This window comes from Sciurus vulgaris (genome assembly GCF_902686455.1).
Source record: "Sciurus vulgaris genome assembly, chromosome: 2".
Taxonomy (NCBI): domain Eukaryota; kingdom Metazoa; phylum Chordata; class Mammalia; order Rodentia; family Sciuridae; genus Sciurus; species Sciurus vulgaris.
This window is the reverse complement of record NC_136462.1, coordinates 82,364,504-82,386,306: the sequence shown is the minus strand read 5'-3', so window position 1 is coordinate 82,386,306 and position 21,803 is coordinate 82,364,504. Positions and strand designations below refer to the sequence as shown.

The 21,803-nt window shown below is 36.8% G+C and overlaps 1 protein-coding gene across 1 annotated transcript; it reads right to left on the bottom strand.

Annotated features, from left to right (window-relative positions):
• Positions 1-19,201: 19,201 nt before the first annotated feature.
• Positions 19,202-20,137, bottom strand: LOC306653401 (olfactory receptor 4F21-like; the record flags this gene model as incomplete). The annotated part of the gene is made up of 1 exon (XM_079126407.1): positions 19,202-20,137. The coding sequence occupies one exon, from the start codon at positions 20,135-20,137 to the stop codon at positions 19,202-19,204; it is 936 nt and encodes a 311-aa protein (XP_078982533.1).
• Between the last annotated feature and the right edge of the window lie 1,666 nt (positions 20,138-21,803).

The window sequence follows — 21,803 nt, the reverse complement described above, 5'->3', positions numbered from 1 at the left end:
AAGAGGGCATCCCTGCCTTGTTCCAGTTTTTAAAGGGGATGCTTTTAATTTTTCTCCATTTAGAATGATATTGACTGTGGGCTTAGCATAGAGACCCTTTACAATGTTGAGGTATGCTCCTACTATCCCACTTTTTTCTAGTGTTTTGAGTATGAAGCGTTGCTGTATTTTATCAAATACTTTCTCTGTATCTATTGAAATAATCATACGATTCTTAACTTTAAGTCTATTGATGTGATGAATTACATTTATTGATTTTTGGATGTTGAACCAATCTTGTACCCCTGGGATAAATCCCATTTGATCATGGTGCACTATCTTTTTTTTTTTTTTTTTTTTATTGTAAACAAATGGGATACATGTTGTTTCTCTGTTTGTACATGGCGTAAAGGCATACCATTTGTGTAATCATAAATTTACATAGAGCAATGTTGTTTGATTCATTCTGTTATTTTTTTCCCTTCCCCCCACCCCTCCCACCCCTCTTTACCCTCTATACAGTAGTTCCTTCCTCCATACTTGCCCCCCTCCCTAACCCTAACTCTAACCCTTCCCTCCCCCCCATTATGTGTCAACCTCCACTTATTAGCGATATCATTCGTCCTTTGGCTTTTTGAGATTGGCTTATCTCACTTAGCATGATATTCTCCAATTTCATCCATTTGCCTGCAAATGTCATAATTTTATCATTCTTTATGGCTGAGTAATATTCCATAGTATATATATACCACAGTTTCTTTATCCACTCATCAATTGAAGGGCATCTAGGTTGGTTCCACAGTCTGGCTATTGTGAATTGAGCAGCTATGAACATTGATGTGGCTGTATTTCTGTAGTATGCAGATTTTAAGTCCTTTGGGTATAGGCCAAGGAGTGGGATAGCTGGGTCAAATGGTGGTTCCATTCCAAGTTTTCTAAGGAATCTCCACACTGCTTTCCATAGTGGCTGCACTAATTTGCAGCCCCACCAGCAGTGTATGAGTGTACCTTTCTCCCCACATCCTCGCCAACACCTGTTGTTGCTCGTATTCTTGATAATCGCCATTCTAATTGGGGTGAGATGGAATCTTAGGGTGGTTTTGATTTGCATTTCTCTTATTACTAGAGATGTTGAACATTTTTCCATATGTTTGTTGATTGCTTGTAGATCTTCTTCTGTGAAGTGTCTATTCATTTCCTTAGCCCATTTGTTGACTGGACTGTTTGAATTCTTGGAGTAGAGTTTTTTGAGTTCTTTATAGATTCTGGAGATTAGTGCTCTATCTGAAGTATGATTGGCAAAGATATTCTCCCACTCTGTAGGCTCTTTCTTCGCATTGCTGATAGTTTCCTTTGCTGAGAGAAAGCTTTTTAGTTTGAATCTATCCCAGTGGTTGATTCTAGCTTTTATTTCTTGTGCTATGGGAGTCCTGTTAAGGAAGTCTGGTCCTAGACCAACAAGGTGAAGATTTGGACCTACTTTTTCTTCTATAATCTGCAGGGTCTCTGGTCTGATTCCGAGGTCCTTAATCCATTTTGAGTTTAGTTTCGTGCATGGTGAGAGATATGGGTTTAGTTTCATTCTGTTGCATATGGATTTCCAATTCTCCCAGCACCATTTGTTGAAGAGGCTATCTTTTCTCCATTGCATATTTTTGGCCCCTTTGTCTAGTATGAGAAAATTGTATTTATTTGGGTTTGTGTCCGTGTCCTCTATTCTGTACCATTGATCTACCTTTCTATTTTGGTACCAATACCATGCCGTTTTTGTTACTATTGCTTTGTAGTAGAGTTGAAGATCTGGTATTGCAATACCCCCTGTTTCACTCTTCCTGCTAAGGATTGCTTTAGCTATTCTGGGTTTCTTATTCTTCCAGATGAATTTCATAATTGCTTGCTCTATTTCTGTAAGGTACACAATTGGGATTTTAATTGGAATTGCATTGAATTTGTATAGCACTTTAGGTAGTATGGCCATTTTGACAATATTAATTCTTCCTATCCAAGAACATGGAAGATCTTTCCATCTTCTAAGGTGTTCTTTAATTTCTTTCTTTAGTGTTGTATAGTTCTCATTGTAGAGGTCTTTCACCTGTTTTGTGAGATTGATTCCCAAGTATTTTATTTTTTTCGAGGCTATTGTGAATGGGGTAGTTTTCCTAATTTCTCTTTCTGAAGATTCATCACTTATGTATAAAAATGCGTTGGATTTATGGGCATTGATCTTGTAACCTGCTACTTTACTGAAATCACTTATGAGTTCTAAGAGTTTTCTGGTGGAATTTCCAGGTTCCTCTAAATATATAATCATGTCATCAGCGAACAGGGATAGTTTGAGTTCTTCTTTTCCAATTCGTATCCCTTTAATTTCTTTGGTTTGTCTAATTGCTCTGGCCAGAGTCTCAAGAACGATGTTGAATAGAAGTGGTGAAAGAGGGCATCCCTGCCTTGTTCCAGTTTTTAGGGGGAATGCTTTCAGTTTTTCACCATTTAGAATGATATTAGCCATGGGCTTAGCATAAATGGCCTTTACAATGTTAAGGAATGTTCCCACTATCCCTATTTTTTCTAGTGTTTTGAGCATGAAGGGGTGCTGTATTTTATCAAATGCTTTTTCTGCATCTATTGAAATAATCATGTGATTCTTGACTTTAAGTCTATTAATATGGTGAATTACGTTGATTGATTTCCTGATGTTGAACCAACCTTGCATCCCTGGGATGAAACCCACTTGATCATGGTGAGCACCAAAAGTAGTAGAAGACAGGAAATAGTTAAACTCAGAGCTGAAATCAATGAAATTGAAACAAAAGAAACAATACAAAAAATTGACAAAATAAATAGTTGGTTCTTCGAAAAAATAAACAAAATTGATAAACCTTTAGCCACACTAACAAAGAGAAGACGAGAGAAAACCCAAATCACTAAAATTCGGAATGAACAAGGAAATATCACAACAGACAGGATGGAAATACAAAACATAATTAGAAGCTATTTTGAAAATCTATACTCCAACAAAATAGAAAATTTCGAAGACATCAACAGGTTTCTAGAGACATATGAATTGCCTAAACTGAATGAGGAGGACATAAACAATTTAAATAGACCAATTTCAAGTACTGAAATAGAAGAAGTCATCAAAAGCCTACCAACAAAGAAAAGTCCGGGACCAGATGGGTTCTCAGCCGAGTTCTACAAAACCTTTAAGGAAGAGCTCATTCCAATACTTCTCAAAGTATTCCATAAAATAGAAGAGGAGGGAACCCTCCCAAACTCATTCTATGAAGCACTATCTTTTTAATATGTTTTTGCAGGTGATTTGCCAGTATTTTGTTAAGGATTTTTTTTGCACCTATGTTCATTAGGTATATTGGTCTAAAGTTTTCTTTCCTTGATGCAACTTTGTCTGGTTTTGGTATCAGAGCAATACTAGCTTCATAGAATGAGTTTGGATGGGTTCCCTACTTTTCTATTTTATGGAATACTTTGAGTGGTATTGGTATTAATTCTTCTTTAAAGATCCCGTAGAATTTGGCTGAGAATTCATCTGGTCCTGGGCTTTTCTTGGTTGGTAGGTTTTTGATGTCTTCTTCTATTTTGGTGCTTGAAATTGATCTGTTTAAGTTATGTATGTCTTCCTGATTCAGTTTGGGAGGATCATATGTCTCTAAAAATTTGTCAATGTCTTTGATATCTTCTATTTTGTTGAAGTATCAATTTTCAAAGTAGCTTCTAATTATGTTATGTATTTTAATGGTGTTTGTCATGATCTTTCCTTTTTCATCATGAATTCTAGCAATTTAAGTTTTCTCTCTTCTTCTCTTCCTTTGTATGGCTCAGGGTTTATCATTTTTTTTCAGTTTTTCAAAGAAAAACTGTGTTGTCTGTGTTGCCAATTTTGAGTTGTTTCTCTTATTTCAATTTATTTTATTTCAGCTCTGATTTTAATTATTTTCTGTCTTTATTCCTTTTGTTGTTGATCTGTTCTTTTTCTAGGACTTTGAGATGTAATTTTAGGTCATTTAGTTGTTGACTTTTTATTTTTTTAATGTATAAGCTCAATGCAATGACGTGTCCTCTTATTACTGCTTTCTGAGTGTCCCAGAGATTTTGATATGTTGTGCTATTGTTCTCATTTACCTCTAAGAATTTTTTTATTTCCTCCCTGATGTCTTCTGCTATCATTCATTATTCAATGGCATATTATTTAATCTTCAGGTGTTAAAGTAATTTTTGTTTTTTATTTTATCAATTTCTAAATGCATTCCATTATGATCTGATAGAATACAAGGTAGTATCTCAGTTTTTTTGTATTTACTAATGGCTACTTTGTGGCATAACATATGGTCAGTTTTGGAGAAAGATTCATGAGCTGTTGAAAAAAATTATTTGCTTGATGATGGGTGAAATACTCGATATATCTGTTAAGTCTATATCATTGATTGTATTATTTAATTCTATAATTTCTTTGTTCAGTTTTTGTTTGGAAGATCTATCCAGTGATGAGAGCATTGTGTTAAAGTCACTCAGTATTATTATGTTGTGGTCTATTTCATTCTTGAATTTGAGAAGGGTTTATTTGATGTACATAGATGCTCCATTGTTTGGGGGATACATATTTACAATCATTATGTGTTACTGGTTTATGGTTCCCTGAAGCAGTATGAAACGTCCTTCTTTATCCCTTCTGACTAACTTTGGCTTGAAGTCCACTTTATCTGATATAAGGATGGAAACCCCAGCTTTTTTGCTGAGTCCATGTGCATGGTAGGTTCTTTCCCATACTTTCACCTTTAGTCTGTGGATGTCTTTTTCTATGCGATGAGTCTCTTGCAGGCAGCATATTGTTGGGTCTTTCTTTTTAATCCATTCTGCCAGTCTATGTCTTTTGATTGATGAGTTTAGGCCATTAACATTCAGGGTTATTATTGAGATATGATTTGTATTCCCAGTAATTTGGGCTCATTTTTGGTTTCTAACTTGGCTTGGTTTCTCCTTTGAGTGTTTTTTCTCTAAGGTAGTTAGTTCCTCCCTTTGCTGACCTACATTGTTGTTTTTCATTTCCTCATCATGGAATATTTTGTTGAGAACATTCTGTAGTACAAGCTTTCTATTTGTAAATTCTTTTAACTTTTGTTTAACATGGAAGGATTTTATTTCATCTTCAAATCTGAAGGTTAGTTTTGCTGGGTATAGGATTCTTGGTTGGCAACCATGTTCTTTCAGAGATTGAAATATGTTGTTCCAGGCCCTTCTAGCTTTTAGAGTCTGGGTTGAGATGTCAGCTGCTATCCGTATTGGTCTCCCCTATATGTATTCTAATGCTTTTCTCTTGCAGCCTTCAAAATCCTATCTTTATTTTGAATGTTAGGCATTTTCATTATAATGTGCCTTTGTGTGGATCTGTTGTGATTTTGTGCATTTGGTGTTCTGTAAGCCTCTTGTATTTGATTTTCCATTTCATTCTTCAGGCTTGGGAAATTTTCTGATATTATTTCATTGAATAGGTTTTTCATTCCTTTGGTTTGTATCTCTGTGCCTTCCTCAATCCCAATAATTCTTAAATTTGGTCTTTTCATGATGTCCCACAGTTCTTGGAGATTCTGTTCATGATTTCTTACCATCTTCTCTGTTTGGGCAACTTTATTTTCAAGATTAAATATTTTGTCTTCATTGTCTGAGGTTCTGTCTTCCAAGTGGTCTAGTCTTTTGGTGATGCTTTGAGTTTTTTATTTGGTTTATTGTTTCCTTCATTTCAAGGATTTCTGTTTTTTTTTTTTTTTTTTTTTTTTTTTTTTGAGAATCTCTATCTCTTTGTTGAAATGATCTTTTGCTTCCTGCAGTTGCTCTTTCAGCTTATTGGTATTATCATTCATTGCCTGCATTTGTTCTCTTATCTCATCCTTTGCTTCTCAAATCATCTTAATCATGTATCATCTGAAGTCCTTTTCTGACATTTCTTCTAACATACGGTCATTGGATTCTATAATCCAATATAATTCTATATAATATAGAATCTAGATTTGTTTGGATTATTTTCTCCCCCTTTTTTTTTCATGTTGTTCATGTATCTTCCCCTCTAACAGTGCAGATCTGGGGTATTGCAGATTTCCCCCTATAGGCTTATAGTGGCCCTATAGGTTTCCAAAACCTTTTCTTTAAGGGGAGATCAATATTAGCAGTGCCCAATTCAGACACTATGCAATCCTAGACCAAATAGCCCCTATAAAGACAATAACAAAATTGTCATAATAAACATAATGAATTCAAATATTATCTTCAGTATAACAAACAGATTTGCAATAAGGTCTGCAGTTTCAAATGGAGGATAAAGAGGATGCAGAGGGATGTAGGATGTAGCTGTTAATGCGATAAGAAAAGAATATACAGAAGTTCTAGATAATAGAAAGGATGAGAGTTTAATCAAAAGAAATTGGATGTTAGCATGGAAAAAGGGAGAAAGAGACTCTGAGGGAACAGATAAACAAGGAAAAGAGAGCCAGAAAAAGTAAAGAAATAAACACTTAAAATTGTTCAATAAGGAGAAGAAAGAAAATCTACACTATAACAGTCATATAGTATTCAAACCTCCCAGTCTTCAGTAGCCTGATGCATGAAAGGTACCTGACAATGAGCTTCAAGTCTCCAGCAGGCGCCTCAAGATGGGTTTTGCCCCACCTAGAGATTGGAGCTATGGCTTCCAGGATTATCCAAGATGGCCACTCTGGCTTCAAAATGTGTTTGCAAATGGGCAGCTGCAGCTCGGGGTGTGGACATGGTCAGCTGGAGGTCCTAGAGGCAGGGTGCTGTTGGTCAGGCAGGGGTCCTGGAGGTCGGGTATGTTTGGTGTGGTTGCAGGATCCTGGAGGCCAGGTGAAATCAGTTGGTCTGGGGTCCCGGTGATAGGACTCAGTCAGTTGGTCTGGGGGTCCTGATGGCTGGGAGCAGTCAGTTGATGTGAGGGCCTCAGAGGCAGCAAGTGATTGGTTGGACTGAGGGATCCTGGAGACAGGGCTCAGTCAGTCTGGCCAGGGGTCCTACAGGGCCTGGCTGTTGTCTCAAAATGGTGGCAGCCACATGTAACCAAACCTGAAGGTACTGTGGCAGAGAGCTTCCAGGCAACAGCAGGCAGCTGGTGCTCCACTGGTGGTCTGTGGTAGTCTGCTGGAAGCTGTCGGATGATTGGGAGGTGAATCTTGGGTGGTGGATGATAGGTAGGTGAAAGGCAGGCGATGGACAGGCAAGAGGCAGGCAAATGGCGGATGATAGGTGCCTGACAGTGAGCAATCTGCACTCAAAAAAGGCGTCCATATGCTGGCAGACTGCAGGTGATCACAGTAGACAAATGGGGTAAAGAGCAGGGGATCGATGAGCAGCAAAAACTGCCTCACCAAGAAACAGATATCCTCTGCTTGAAACTGGAGTTACGGAGTGACAAGGAATGCGGTCTCCCTTTAGTCCACCATCTTGGAATTATCACAACAGACACCATTGAGATACAGAACATAATGAGAAGTTACTTCGAAAATCTGTATTCCAACAAAATAGAAACGACTGAAGACATTGACAAATTTCTAGAGACATATGCTCCTCCCAGACTGAACCAGGAGGACATACACAATTTAAACAGACCAATATCAAGCAATGAAAAAGAAGAAGTCATTAAAAACCTACCATCCAAGAAAAGCCCAGGACCAGATGGATTCTCAGCCAAGTTCTGCAAGACCTTCAAAGAAGAACTCATTCCAATACTTTTCAAAGTATTTCAGGAAATAGAAAAGGAGAGTACCCTACCAAACTCATTCTATGAAGCTAATATCACCCTCATACCCAAACCAAGAAAAGACACATCAAGGAAAGAAAATTTTAGACCAATATTCTTGATGAATATCAATGCAAAGATCCTTAACAAAATATTGGCAAACCATATCCAAAAACATATTAAGAAAATTGTGCACCACGATCAAGGGGGGTTCATCCCTGGAATGCAAGGATGGTTTAACATCTGTAAATTTATAAACATAATCCATCATGTCAATAGACTTAAGGATAAGAATCATATGGTTATTTCAATTGACGCAGAAAAAGCGTATAACAAAATAAAACACCCCATCATGCTCAAAACACTAGAAAAAATACGGATAGTAGGAACATATCTGAACATTGTAAAGGCTATTTATGTTAATCCCATGGCCAACAGCATTCTTAATGGAGAAAAACTGAAAGCATTCCCTTTAAAAATGGGAACAAGACAGGGATATCCTCTTTCACCAATTCTATTCAACATTGTCCTCGAAATTCTAGCCAGAGCAATTAGACAGACTAAAGAAATTAAAGGGATACGAATAGGAAAAGAGGAACTTAAGCTGTCACGATTTGCTGATGACATGATTCTGTATTTAGAGCATCCAAAAACTCCTCCAGAAAACTTCTAGACCTCACCAATGAATTCAGCAAAATAGCAGGCTATAAAACCAACATGCATAAATCTGAAGCATTTTTTTACGCAAGCGATGAAACATCTGAAAGGTTAATGAGGAAAACAACTCCATTTGCAATAACCTCAAAAAAAATAAAATAAAATACTTGGGAATCAGTCTGACCAAAGAGGTAAAAGATCTCTACAGTGAAAACTAGAAAACATTGAAGAAAGAAATTGAGGAAGACCTTAGAAGATGGAAAGATCTCCCATGTTCTTGGATAGGCAGAATTAATATTGTCAAAATGGCCATACTACCAAAAGTGCTATACAGATTCAATGCAATTCCAATTAAAATCCCAATGATGTACCTTACAGAATTAGAGCAAGCAATCATGAAATTTATCTGGAATAATAAGAAACCCAGAATAGCTAAAGCAATCCTTAGCAGGAAGAGTGAAACAGTGGGTATTGCAATACCAGAACTTCAACTCTACTACAAAGCAATAGTAACAAAAAATGCATGGTATTGGCACCAAAATAGACAGGTAGATCAATGGTACAGAATAGAGGACATGGACACAAACCCAAATAAGTACAATTTTCTCATACTAGACAAAGGGGCCAAAAATATGCAATGGAGAAAAGATTGCCTCTTCAACAAATGGTGCTGGGAGAATTGGAAATCCATATGCAACAGAATGAAACTAAATTTCTATCTCTTGCCCTGCACAAAAATCAACTCACAATGGATCAAAGACCTTGAAATCAGACAGAGACCCTGCATCTTATAGAAGAAAAAATAGGTCCAAATCTTCAACTTGTTGGCTTAGGATCAGACTTCCTTAATAGGACTCCTATAGCACAAGAAATAAAAACAAGAATCAACAACTGGGACAGATTCAAACTAAATAGCTTTCTCTCAGCAAAGGAAACTACCAGTAATGTGAAGAGAGAGCCTACAGAGTGGGAGAATATCTTTGCCACTCATACTTCAGATAGAGTGCTAATTTGCAGAATCTATAAAGAACTCAAAAAACTCTACACTAAGAATACAAATAACCCAATGAACAAATGGGCTAAGGAAATGAACAGACACTTCACAGAAGAAGATCTACAAGCAATCAACAGATATATGATAAAATGTTCACCATCTTTAGTAATAAGAGAAATGCAAATCAAAACTATCCTAAGATTCCATCTCACCCCAATTAGAATGGTGATTATCAAGAATACAAGCAACAATAGGTGTTGGAGAGAATGTGGGGAAAAAAGTACACTGATACATTGCTGGTGGGGTTGCAAATTAGTGCAGCCACTCTGGAAAGCAGTGTGGAGATTCCTTAGAAAACTTGGAATAGAACCACCAATTGACACAGCTATCCCACTCCTCGGCCTATACCCAAAGGACTTAACATCATCATACTATAGAGATACAGCCACATCAATGTTCATAGCTGCTTAATTCAGAATAGCCAGATTGTGGAATCAACCTAGATGTCCTTTAATTGATGAATGGATAAAGGAACTGTGGTATATATATACAATGGAATATTACTCAGCCATAAAGACTAATAAAATTATGGCATTTGCAGGCAAATGGATGAAATTGGAGAATATCATGCTAAGGGAGATAAGCGTATCTCAGAGAACCAAAGGACGAATGATTTCGCTGATAAGCAGATGATGAAAAAAAATGCTAATGGTTAATATACCATCGAGTACTCCTAACTTTGTGAATTCCAAGGGCTGATATACTTGAACATTGTGTTTTCATAAGTTGGTAAATAAACTGATATAATTCTATGTACAAAGGGTCCAAAAGTTTCAACTGTGTTTCAATTAGTATACTATAAATAACAGAAAGTACTTCTTATTAAAATGGTATAACCTATCTAAATTCGAAAATTTCATAAGGGCTGTTTTAGAGTGTAAACAAAAAGAAGGGTCAACAGATAGGAAAGAGAGATTAGATAGCAGATTCAGAGGCTAAGACAAACACATTAGATAGTACTTCAACATAAATAAGATTTGACAGTGGAAATAGAAGGAAATAAATGTAAGAAATGCTCAGGAGATATAACTGTTCATACAAGAGGACAAAGGGTGCCACATAGATTCCTAGATTGGGAAATATAAGACAGTGGTCTTAATATTTCTTTAGAGATTTAAACAGATGATAAAGCAGTTATCAGCCTTGCACATTGTGATTTTCCACATCCTTGTGAGATCTGCCATCTTACCTAATTTCAGTCCACTCTATATTGTTTCCAGATCTGTACACCTGATTATCAAATATTTAGTCACTATTTCATTTTGCCATTCAGAACTGTATGTGAAAACTACTAATGAAATACTAATGGTATTTAATTGTCCATAAAATGGGAAAATAGAACTTACTTCTGATGTCCAATGAGTGTTTGAAATGACCTCAGCAAAACTGCCTGGTGTAGATGTTTCTTCCCTTTTCCTTTTATCCTTCAAGAAATCAATATCACTTTCTCCGAAATATTCATTGAAGACCCAAGCAGAGTAAATGACATCTCTCTATGAGCTACTGTTATATCTTGTACATTCTTTATAGTAATTAAAGTATAATGTAATTTTTTACTTGTTGCTTTCTTATTTTTGAATTTTATCTCTTTGGAAAAGTAGGGCAAGTGAGTAAAGTTACCAGGCAGTTCGAGTTATCTTTGCTTAAATTTTATGAGGTCCCAATTAGTAGGGGTTGTAGACAATGTGTGAAGAATGCAGGCTGGTGTATAAGATCTTTTTAACGACATTGAGCAATCCTTTCATAAGGCAAGTGCGGCCACCCATGGGCACCATTTGCCCATAACCATCCCCAGGGGGAGGAATATGCTCTCACATATGCTGTTTGTGCCATCCTATGAAGTAAATTACATCGAAGGGGACCAGCCCGTATGTACAGAGTGTAGAGCGGTGTTATGCCATTGTTTCATTCTATACAGAGAGGAATTTTCCTTCTTATTTCCACCTGTGTTGAACTGAGCCGCTCCAAGCTGTCAACACAGTGTATTATACCACAGGCTTAGTTATAGTCTTTTGTTCCAGAACCAAGTAGAAGATCTGATATTGGTGCCTTTAAAAGAAGGTAAATTTATATTCAAATCCATAGGGCAGTTGTTCTTCTTATTCAGCTTATGAGTGGTGGGTGTTGCTCTAGTAACATCACTTCCATTGCACCCAGGTGGCTGGTTGAAAATGCTATGGGAGACCAGAGGAGGAGGAGGGTAGAGGCAGTTTGCTATATGCCTAGCAATCTGTTATTCTATTTTGCACCTCCATAATGGTATTGGTCAATTCTACAAATAGATTGGCTTTAAGAATATTTTCAACAGGTATTAATTTAACAGGTACTAAGATATTTTTAACTGGTATTAATACAGGCAAGTCTTGGTTATTCAATAATATCTAAGGAATCTGATTGTTCTGAGAATAGTACCAGCCTGTGGCTCAACCCCAAGTTTCCAGTCCCATATCTCTTGTCTAAGTGATCCCTGTGGTTATGGAGAATAAAATTATGACCACAGTGGGGTTGTTACAGACCATGATGAAATGATGCATTCTCCTTGGAAGATGAAAAGATCTGGATTAGTAAGTTTTTCCTGTTGCTATATCTTGTTCTCATCCCTTTGCCCATGGACCTAGGAACCCACACCATTAAGTCCCTATTTTGTCATTCTCGTAGTCAATAGACTTGTGGCAGGTCCTGTGGCAATAGTAATGACAAATCATCCTAAATTTGCATTTATAGAGCATGAGTATACTAGGCATCATCATTTGTATCCAGGTGGTGTGTTCAGGTTCTTGTATCAACACCAGCCAGGCAGTGGGGCAAATGCTGCAGTCATGTTCCTTGATGATCCTGATGAGCTTCATGCTGCCAAGGATATACCTCCTACGCTTAGTTTCTGTTTCAGTGGCCCATTTATTCATGCAGTTAATATTTCTGTAGTTATAAGGTAAGTGGAAATGTTATGTTCAAAATTTTAGCCCATTTTTTTTACCATGTGGCCAGTAGAGTGTGTTTCCACATCATTGTCTTTTGTCCACAGGGGAGCCATACACAGTACCAAGCATCTGAAGAAAACTTGCAGCCTTCTGATAGGGGCAAGGGCACTATGAAGTCAAACTGTTACTGTTGTGCCAGTTGCCCTCTCTGAGCTATCCTCAAAAGGCATTGCCCATGACTGCTTCATGTAATAGGCAGAGTAAGAGGAACATACACCCATAATGTCTGAGTATCTTGAAGCTCCCATTGCTTTGCCGTGGGTCAGAGAGCTTTCTTTGTCTTATGACCTGTCTTCCAATGTAGCCAAGCAGTCACATCTTCAGCAGGCATGTCTCCCAGCCATCTAATTTTAATTAGATTATGCTTCCTGATTGCATGGTGGGGAAGCATAACTCTGTTCTGCTCCATCATGCACAGTCAGTTCCAAATGTGGCAATTGTTTCCAAATGTCATCATATCTTTGTCTCCTTCCATAGCTATCACTATGGTCCTAAGGGAAATCATTTACCACCCTGCTATTGCCACAGGACCCACTCAAACCCATCGGGACAGCTAAAAACTGTAGCTTTCCATAGACAATACTAGTTACCAGTGTGCACAAGAGAAAGGCAGTGTCCTTCAAGATATTGTGTATCTGGATTTTCTGGGCCAGGCTTGATTTTTTCCTTAACTAAGTTAGTTTTTCCACTGCCTTTGGAGGGGGAGATAGCAAGGGTGCATTCAGGGACTGTTGGGAGAAAGCCTAGTTCTTGGCTGGCAGCAATGAATGTCTCAAGTGTGTAAGGAAAACTTATGGGGAGGAGCGTTCCACTTTGGCGACCTAGGAAAGTAAACAACTGCCCCAAGTTGACTCAGTGTTACCAAGGGAACCCATATAGGAACCTGGTGGTCTAATCCCCTATGACACATTGTGATTGGGCAAGAAACCTATAAAATGTATAGCTGCAATAAACGAGTTTGCAGGCTGCTCGCCACAAGCCTGCTTCCACCCAACTCCCGGAGTCTGGGTCTTTACTTTGTGCCCTTACCCTGTGTATGAGCTAGCCTGGCACAATAGACAAACTAAATTTTGGCGCCCAATGTGGGGCTCGAACCCACAACCCCGGCTGGGATTAAGAGTCCCATGCTCTACCAACTGAGCGGGACATGGTGTTTTACTGCCCTTCTTTCCTCTAGGGATGAAACACTTGGTGATTTGATTCTGTCCAGAATGTAGAGACAGCTTGGTCTACCAGATTGTGATTAGAATGAAAAAACCAAGACTTAGATATAATTTACTCTATCTGTGATTACAGTTTCAGAGAAAAAAGGATGAAAAAATTGAAGACTTTACATTTCAACTTATTAAAAATAATGGATCTTTGAAGAGATAGTAATTTCATAATAGAGTTGAAATTATGAAAATGAGAGCACAAGGATCTATGTACACACACACACACACACACACACACACACACACACACGATTTAAATAGGCAGTAGTAAAAGGGAACTGGAAACAGAAAAGGGGATATTTAGGAACAAAAAGAAAAAGGAGAGGGAGTAAAGTAGCCAGTGGCCAGAGAGTTAACGAGCAGATTTCCTATGTACCTACTTAAGTTCAGGTATCACTCAAGGAGAATTTCAAGAGAAGGAAATGTACAAAAAGATTAACACCCTCTTTTGAATCACCCATGTTTCTTAGGACAAATAATTGTAAATAATTCAGATGGTTAGGAAGGAAGACAATTACCAGGAATGGAGAGTAGGATTGTAATCTATAATTGTTTCTAGAAGAAAACAGGTTTTCTGTGCACACCATTTTTCCAAATGGTAAATTATCATAATTTGTAGAAAATGTTATAAGGAAGTTAAACAGTTTAGTGTGATCAGTGCTTTGATATTTTTTCAGGTTATAGAAAAAAATAGGTTTATTTTAGATGATAACTTAGTTATTCCAAGTATCAGAACCCTTGATTTGCTTGTTTCACGTACTTTTGAGAAATAATGAATTGATATTTGAAGAAAACATTGGAGCTGCAAAAATAGTGCAAAATTAGAGTAGAAAAAATTACTTATTTTTTCATAGTTTCATGGAAATTTAATTTATGTGCTGCAAAATTCATCCATTTTAAGCACATGATTCAATGATATTTAATAAATTTATAGAGCTAGATAACCATTATGTAATTCAATTTTAGAACAATTCTATCAGAGCACAAAGATCCTTTGTGCTTATTTGTAGTTAATCTTCACTTCCATTCCCAGAATTGGCAAAAACCAATTTATTTCTGGCCTCTATAGGTTTACTTTCTCTCAATATATCATATAAATGAAATCATGCAATATCTTTTGTGATTAGCTTCTTTCATGTAATATACGATTTTTAAATTTTTAAGTACTAACTTTATTGAGCTATAACTCACATAGTAGAAGCTTAATCCCCTAAAATGTACAATTCAATGGTTTTAACACATTCAACAGAGCCAGTTCTCACGTTTGAGAATAGTTTTACAATTACCATTTTTACTGTTTTTGTGATGAGAGGTGTAATAACACAGTTTGAAGAGTTTTTATTCCATAACCAGGCTGCCTGGAAATGAGCACTATCAAAAATTTTCAGAGAGTTACATGTTTACCATCCTTGTGCTTTAATTTTCTGCTAAGTAAAATGGAAATGTAAGAGTTGATCGAGGTAAAATGTTCAGAAATTTTAGCATCCTGTTTTTGGTATTTATTACTTTTCACTACTTTGTATCCCATTCATCATATGCCACATTTTATATATTTATTTTTCACATGAGGGCATTTGGAATATTTCCAGTTTGGATTAATTATGAATGATGCTGCTATGAACATTCCTGTTTAAGATTTTGTGTGGTCAAATATTTCAATTTTTCCTAGTACTTAGCAGTGGAATTTCTGGGTCATATGATAAGCTTATGGTTAAATTTTTTTTAGCGGTCTGATCTTATTTATTTGTTATTCTAAAATTTCTCATTTTTGACTGGACTCAGACTTAGAAGATCTCAGGGCAGCCTTTGTCTTTTGGCAATCTACCCCTGGTGTTTTTCTTTGGTTTCTTTCACTCTCCTGACCAAAAGTTTGGCATATTCTGCATCCTCTTCCTTATACTCATTATGCTGTTTCTTCAGAGTAATATGCCCATGTTTATGTTGCAGTACACTTGACCTAACCAGATGCTGAATCTTCAGGGCTTTGGTCCTGGGTTTTTAAAAAATTAATTATTTAATTTAATTTTTTATTTGTTCTATTTACATATACATAACAGTAGAGTATATTTTGACATATTATACATCCATGGAGTATAACTTATTCCAGTTAGGATCCCATTCTTGTGATTGTACATGATGTGGTGTTTCACTGGTCGTGTATTCATCTATGAGCATAAGAAAATACACCCGATTCATTCTACTGTGGTCCTGGGTTTTTATCTTCCTTGTTTAAGGGTTTTCTGACAATATACTGGTGGACAGCATCTTCCTTAGATAGACTGAAAAGTTTGTGAATTCTACCAGCTTTTCTGGGTCCCAGTCTATGAGGCACAGTAGTATCTGCAAGTCCAGCCTTTGATCCATTTTGAATTCATTTTTCTACAGGGTGAGAGAGGAGGGTCAAGTTTTAATCTTGTGCATGTGGATAGCCAGGTTTTCCAGGTGATTAATTTAAGAGGCTGTCCTTCTTTCAATGCATGTTTTTGGTAACTTTGTTGGAGGTTGGCTGTTGATGCATGGGATTATTTCTGGGGTCTTTATTCTCTTCCATGGTCTATATGTCTGATTTTATGTCAATATTGTGCTGTTTTGGTTACTATGGATCCATAGAATGTCTTTAAATAAATTATTGTGATGCCTTCAATTTTTTTCTTTTTGTTAAAGATTGCTATGGCTATTTAGGATCTGTAAATTAGTATGGATTTACAGTTATTATGGATAAGAGAATGAAGATGCCTCAAAAAATAAAATTTGACCTCTCAGATATATAGCTATCTCACGTCTTGGTATTTATCCAAAGGAAATGAAGTCGGTCTACCAAAGAGATATTGCATGCCCAAGTTGGCTGCAGTAGTATTCACAATAGTTAAGATTCAGAATCAACTTAGTTGTCCATTGATAAGTGGAAAAAATGTGATTTACATAATGATGAAATGCTACTCAGTCCTAAAGAAGACTGATATCTTGTCATTTGCAGCAAAATGTCTGGAACTAGAGGGCGTTATGTTAAGTGAAATAAGCCAGACACAAAAAGATAAGAACTGTATGTTTTCTGTCATACTTATAAACTAAATACCATCAATCTGTATGTAGAATAGCAATTGCTAGAAGTTAGGAAGGGTAAGAGGAAGGGGAAATAAAGGGATGTTGGATAACAGGTACCAAAATACAATTAGGTAAATTCAATAAGTTCTGGCATTCCGAAGCACAGAGGGATTACTAGGGCATAATAGCATTATATATTTTGTGAATAACTAAAAGAGGTGACCCCACCCTTCAAGGATACAATGATAAGAACAGGGAAATATTAATTACCTTGATTTGATCAGTACATGTTGTATGCTTTTGTTGAAAAAGCACACTGTACCCATTAACATATACAATTAATACATGTTATTAAAAAAGATTTATTTACTAGTTATAAAGTATTTAACTTGTTAATTGGAAAGTAAATAATTGTTAATCTTTCCTCAATCTATACTCTTACAATGGACCCATAAATGAAGACTATATCATGGTAGAAAGGAAAGTTATGTGTGAGATTCACAGAATGGGTATCCTCATGTGGGATTTTGCTAGGTTTTGCCAGGGCAGAATGTTTGACCTGTAAGCCAAATGACAGATCCTTAAAATAATGCCATATTTGAGGACTGAAATCAATCATTGAATTGTGTGCATTGAACTCCATTTCATACTGAAGGAGACAGATTTTTCCTCATGAATTTGTCTTTATAGTATTTAATATAATTTTCTGAGGATGAGCTGTCTTTCAGTACTTTGGTCAATGTTACCACCTGAAGTTTCACAGAGCGTCTGATTTCCAGTGTGTTGAATTTGTATAATATTTTGTTAAAGTCAAGGTGCCCACTTTATAGTAAGGAAATTGCATAACATACCAACTAGGGAAGTCATTGATCCTACCATATATTACAATTTAGAGTTGCCAATCTTAAAGAACACTGGAATAGTATTTCAAAGTTGCAAGTGAGGTACCAACTTAAATAAACACCTTGCAAAGGTGGTAATCTGTGATTTGAGGTGTATGTTTTAAATCAGTGGTCTTTTGATGATTATACTGATGAAATACGTAGTCCTGGAAATAAGGGGATACAGAAAACAGGCAATTTTTACCACAGATTTCAGTGACCTTCTATGGTTTCTATTATCTGTTCTTAAAATTTTAGCAGAATTTTTTTTTTTTTTATATTTTTGCAGGGGATGGGAAGTGGAAGGCATAGTATAGATTCTAATAATTCTAAAATTTGGAACTGCTTTCTTGTCATTGAAGCCTTATGTTGGAGGACTATCAGGGAGAAGAGTGAGTTACCTCATTTTTATCTCATATTGGATAAACATGGGAGTTTGCTTGGTAATGGGCAATGAAATAGTTTGTCTAAATGAGGGATCCACCAAGTCATCACCACCTGGTGATTTCATGATTGATGAGAAAAGAACAACTGTAGCAACGATAGATCAGCAGGTTGTTTAAACCAGGGGCATGTACTGCTCATAAATGAAGTGGGCTCCCTCATTGTCAAGCAACCTAGCTCAGCAGAGAACTGCCTAAGGTTGAGGGCAATTTAGAAAGAGAAACAGGGAAGTTAATGACTATCAATTAGGAATGAAAATCCTGCTGTAGATTATTCTGTCACCTTCTAGGTCTTTTTGTGTGTGCATGCACTTGTGCATGTGTGTTTGAGGAATTGTAATAGGATAAAGTGAAATTAAGTGGGACCTAAGTGTCCTTGAGGGTAAATAAACCTTGGCATCTATCGTTTCCATGCAAGAAGATGGTTGTTTACTGCCAGCACCTGAAAGTCTGCCTGCCAGTTTGTCTTTGGCTTCCTGATATGTACAAAGCGGGACAGTCTGGACATGCCAAGGAGTTACTACACCCTTTAAAAATGAAAAAAAAAAAATCTATACATCTTGCCATTCAAGTGAAACAATCCTAAGTCTCAGGATTGACAGGGTCACTTGGGAGGCACAGTGGGCATGCATCCTAGTTCAGCTTATCAGCATAAGAATCCTTCACTTCTAGCATTACTTTTCCATTTCCTTACTGATGCTTCAAAAAATAAGCTTCCACATAAACTAATTACTATCAAATTATGTCTTAGGTTTTATTGGGAGGGAATCCGGCTTAAGTAGCTAAGTAGATTCATTAGTCTTGCATAAATAACAGTTTGATGTGATGATTCCTGACATTTACTAGAAAATTGTGCATTTTATTTGTAAAAGTTTATGGGAACCAAAAGGTATTCTTTCTTATGTCAAAGGGATTATGATTTAAATCATAACATTATTTATAAATAATGCTGCTGCCTTTTAGAATAACCCCAATATTATTATTAGAATAATATCGTGATAGATTTATATTTCTCACAGTACTAAAACAATAAGTAAATGCTCTGTAGAAGTAATAGATATTTGTTCAGTGAGGTAGGTCCCATGCCTACTCTGTCCTGGACAGTGGGTTGAATGGCACGTGCTTAAATGGAGATGTCCAAGAGGCAGGCGAATGTGCAGGTCAAGAACCACAAAACAGATCAGGTCAGCAGCATCTGACATAATAGTTCTGCTTGCTTAATCTTTTCATGGCTATCTGAATAGCTTTGTTCCTTAAGGTATAGATGACAGGATTCAAGGCAGGAGTGATAGCAAAGTCAGCAATGAACAGGTATTTGTCAACTGATGATCTGGGGAAAGGCCACACGTAGAGAAACATGCATGGAGTGAAAAAAAGAACCACCACAGTGATGTGAGCAGATAACGTGACAAGAGCCTTGGATAAGTCCCCTGAGGAACGTTTCCAGACAGTGACCAGAATAAAGACATAGGAAAGGAGGAGCAGGAAGAAGGTGCCCATGCTCATGAAGCCACTGTTGGCAGCAACGACATACTCAAACTTGGCTGCATCTGAGCAGGCAAGCTGTATGACCCTGGGGAAGTCACAGTAAAAGCTGTCTATTGTATTAGGACCACAAAAAGGCAAGTTCATAACAAAAGAAAACTGAGACATCGCATGGATTACTCCTGTTACCCAGCCGATGACTACAAATAAAATACATCTTTTAGGACTCATAATGGTCAAGTAGTGGAGAGGCTTACAGATGGCTGCATACCTGTCAAATGCCATGGCCACGAGCAGCACCATCTCCACTCCTCCCACAGTGTGGATGAAGCATATCTGTGCCATACAGCTTTGGAAAGAAATTGCTTTGTATTCATTTAAAAGATCTGAGATCATCTTAGGAACTGTGGTGGAGGAAAGTCCCACATCAATGAGGGACAGGTTGGCCAGCAGGAAGTACAAAGGAGAATGTAAGTGAGAATCAGCAATTACCAAAAAGACAATGAAGAGATTTCCCAGGATGATCCCTAAGTAGAGCAAGGAGAATGTCAGTGTGAGAAAAACTTTAGTTTCCCAAGAACCTGAGAGTCCCAGCAGCACAAACTCAGAAACCACAGAGCCATTCAGTCCATCCATTGACTTGGGCAGAAGAGCTGGTTTTAAACAGCTGTGGATAAAAACTAAGGAAGAGTCAGAATCAGTGGCAAAATGTGTATTCCTCATTAGTCCTGTTAATTTATTCTATGGGTTAAAGGTTATGAGAGTTAGAAATCATTGAACTTGATAAAAACAAAAGGAAATAGAAAAATTATAATGATAGACCACATAAAAAGAGAAAGAGCATGATGTATATTACGTGAATGCAAATGGGTTACTCTCCTTTTTATCCCATGAGCAGGCTTGTTGTTTTGTTTGGCTGTTAAAGGTTTTTACACATTTCCCACCTCCCACCCCCACCTCCACTCCTAAGTGTTCTCCTCTCATAATCTCAGGTGACAATAATTTCAGTTACTTTCATGTTGATGTTTTTATACTAACTCCCAATAGCTACATTTCTTACTTCACTCTTCAGTGTTTTCAGGTCAAAATTGTTTAATATATTTCACCCTGTTTCATGTTTATATGTGTTTTTATTTGAACAATTTACCATGGAGGCCAGGGGTGCAGATTGAGATTCATAATATTTAACTCATGACTCATCATAATGAATACAAGGACTTACATACTCAAGACATTGTTGCCTACAAAGACAGAGTACCAAGTAGAATGTAAAATATGATAATTAAGGTGTACAAATTTTAATAGCATTTTTTGAATGGCTTTTCATGCAAGGCACTAGACTTGACACATTATCATACTTAAACTACACAAAATTCCCTTTGCTATTTTATTAGACAAATTTTATAAATGAAGAAACTGAGTTTCAGAAGGATGAGGTGTCAGAACCATGACTTGAATCCAGACTTCAGCAGATGATAATTGTGCAGCTAGCCACGGCACTCTGCTCTTCAATGCCAGCAACCCTCAAGGATACATTATGCATCTTTCCCAAACATCCATCAATTAAACTTCATTTGACTTTTACTTTCCTTAAACTATTAATGTAATGAACTTTTAAAAAGGAATCTTTTAATAATTTCATGTCCCCTTCCAAGACTCCCTTTTCTCTCTTACTTTCATTGAGAAGGCTATCTTTACTTTTCCTTAATTAAATTGAAACACTTTGTTTCTATAGATTTTTTTTTTAGAGAGAGAAATTCTAATCCTTAACATCCTATAAAATATGATTTTTCAACCTTATTTTTCTTGATATCCCTGCAGGATTTGATACTTTTGCCATGGCTTTACTGCTGTAACTTTTCCTACCTTTGGCTTCTTGACTTCTATAAAGTTGTTTCCCTTCTACTTCTTGCTAATAGATATTCCACGTTTTCAGGTAGTAGGTTGAAACCTATTGATTTTAGGGAAAATACCTCTCCTCCAGAACAAGATCACAATGCATTATTTTTCTAAATTTATTATTTTAATTCCATTCACTTAAACAAACCTTAAGTTTGTTTAAGATGCTACCTGTGACTCAGCACTGTTCAATGAGCTTTAAACTGATGTCTTCCCTGGAGGACATCTCTTCTTAAATGAAAAGATACACCTTCATGTAGCGAAGGGATTTTCCCCTGTACCTAATGTTAATGTTATGCTTAAATGTGTAGGAACCACGAAATTCTAAAATACATAAACTAAATTGGTAGTAAGAAGGTAGAAAAGCCTAGAACCCAAAGGGCATGTTGTACCACTTATCCAA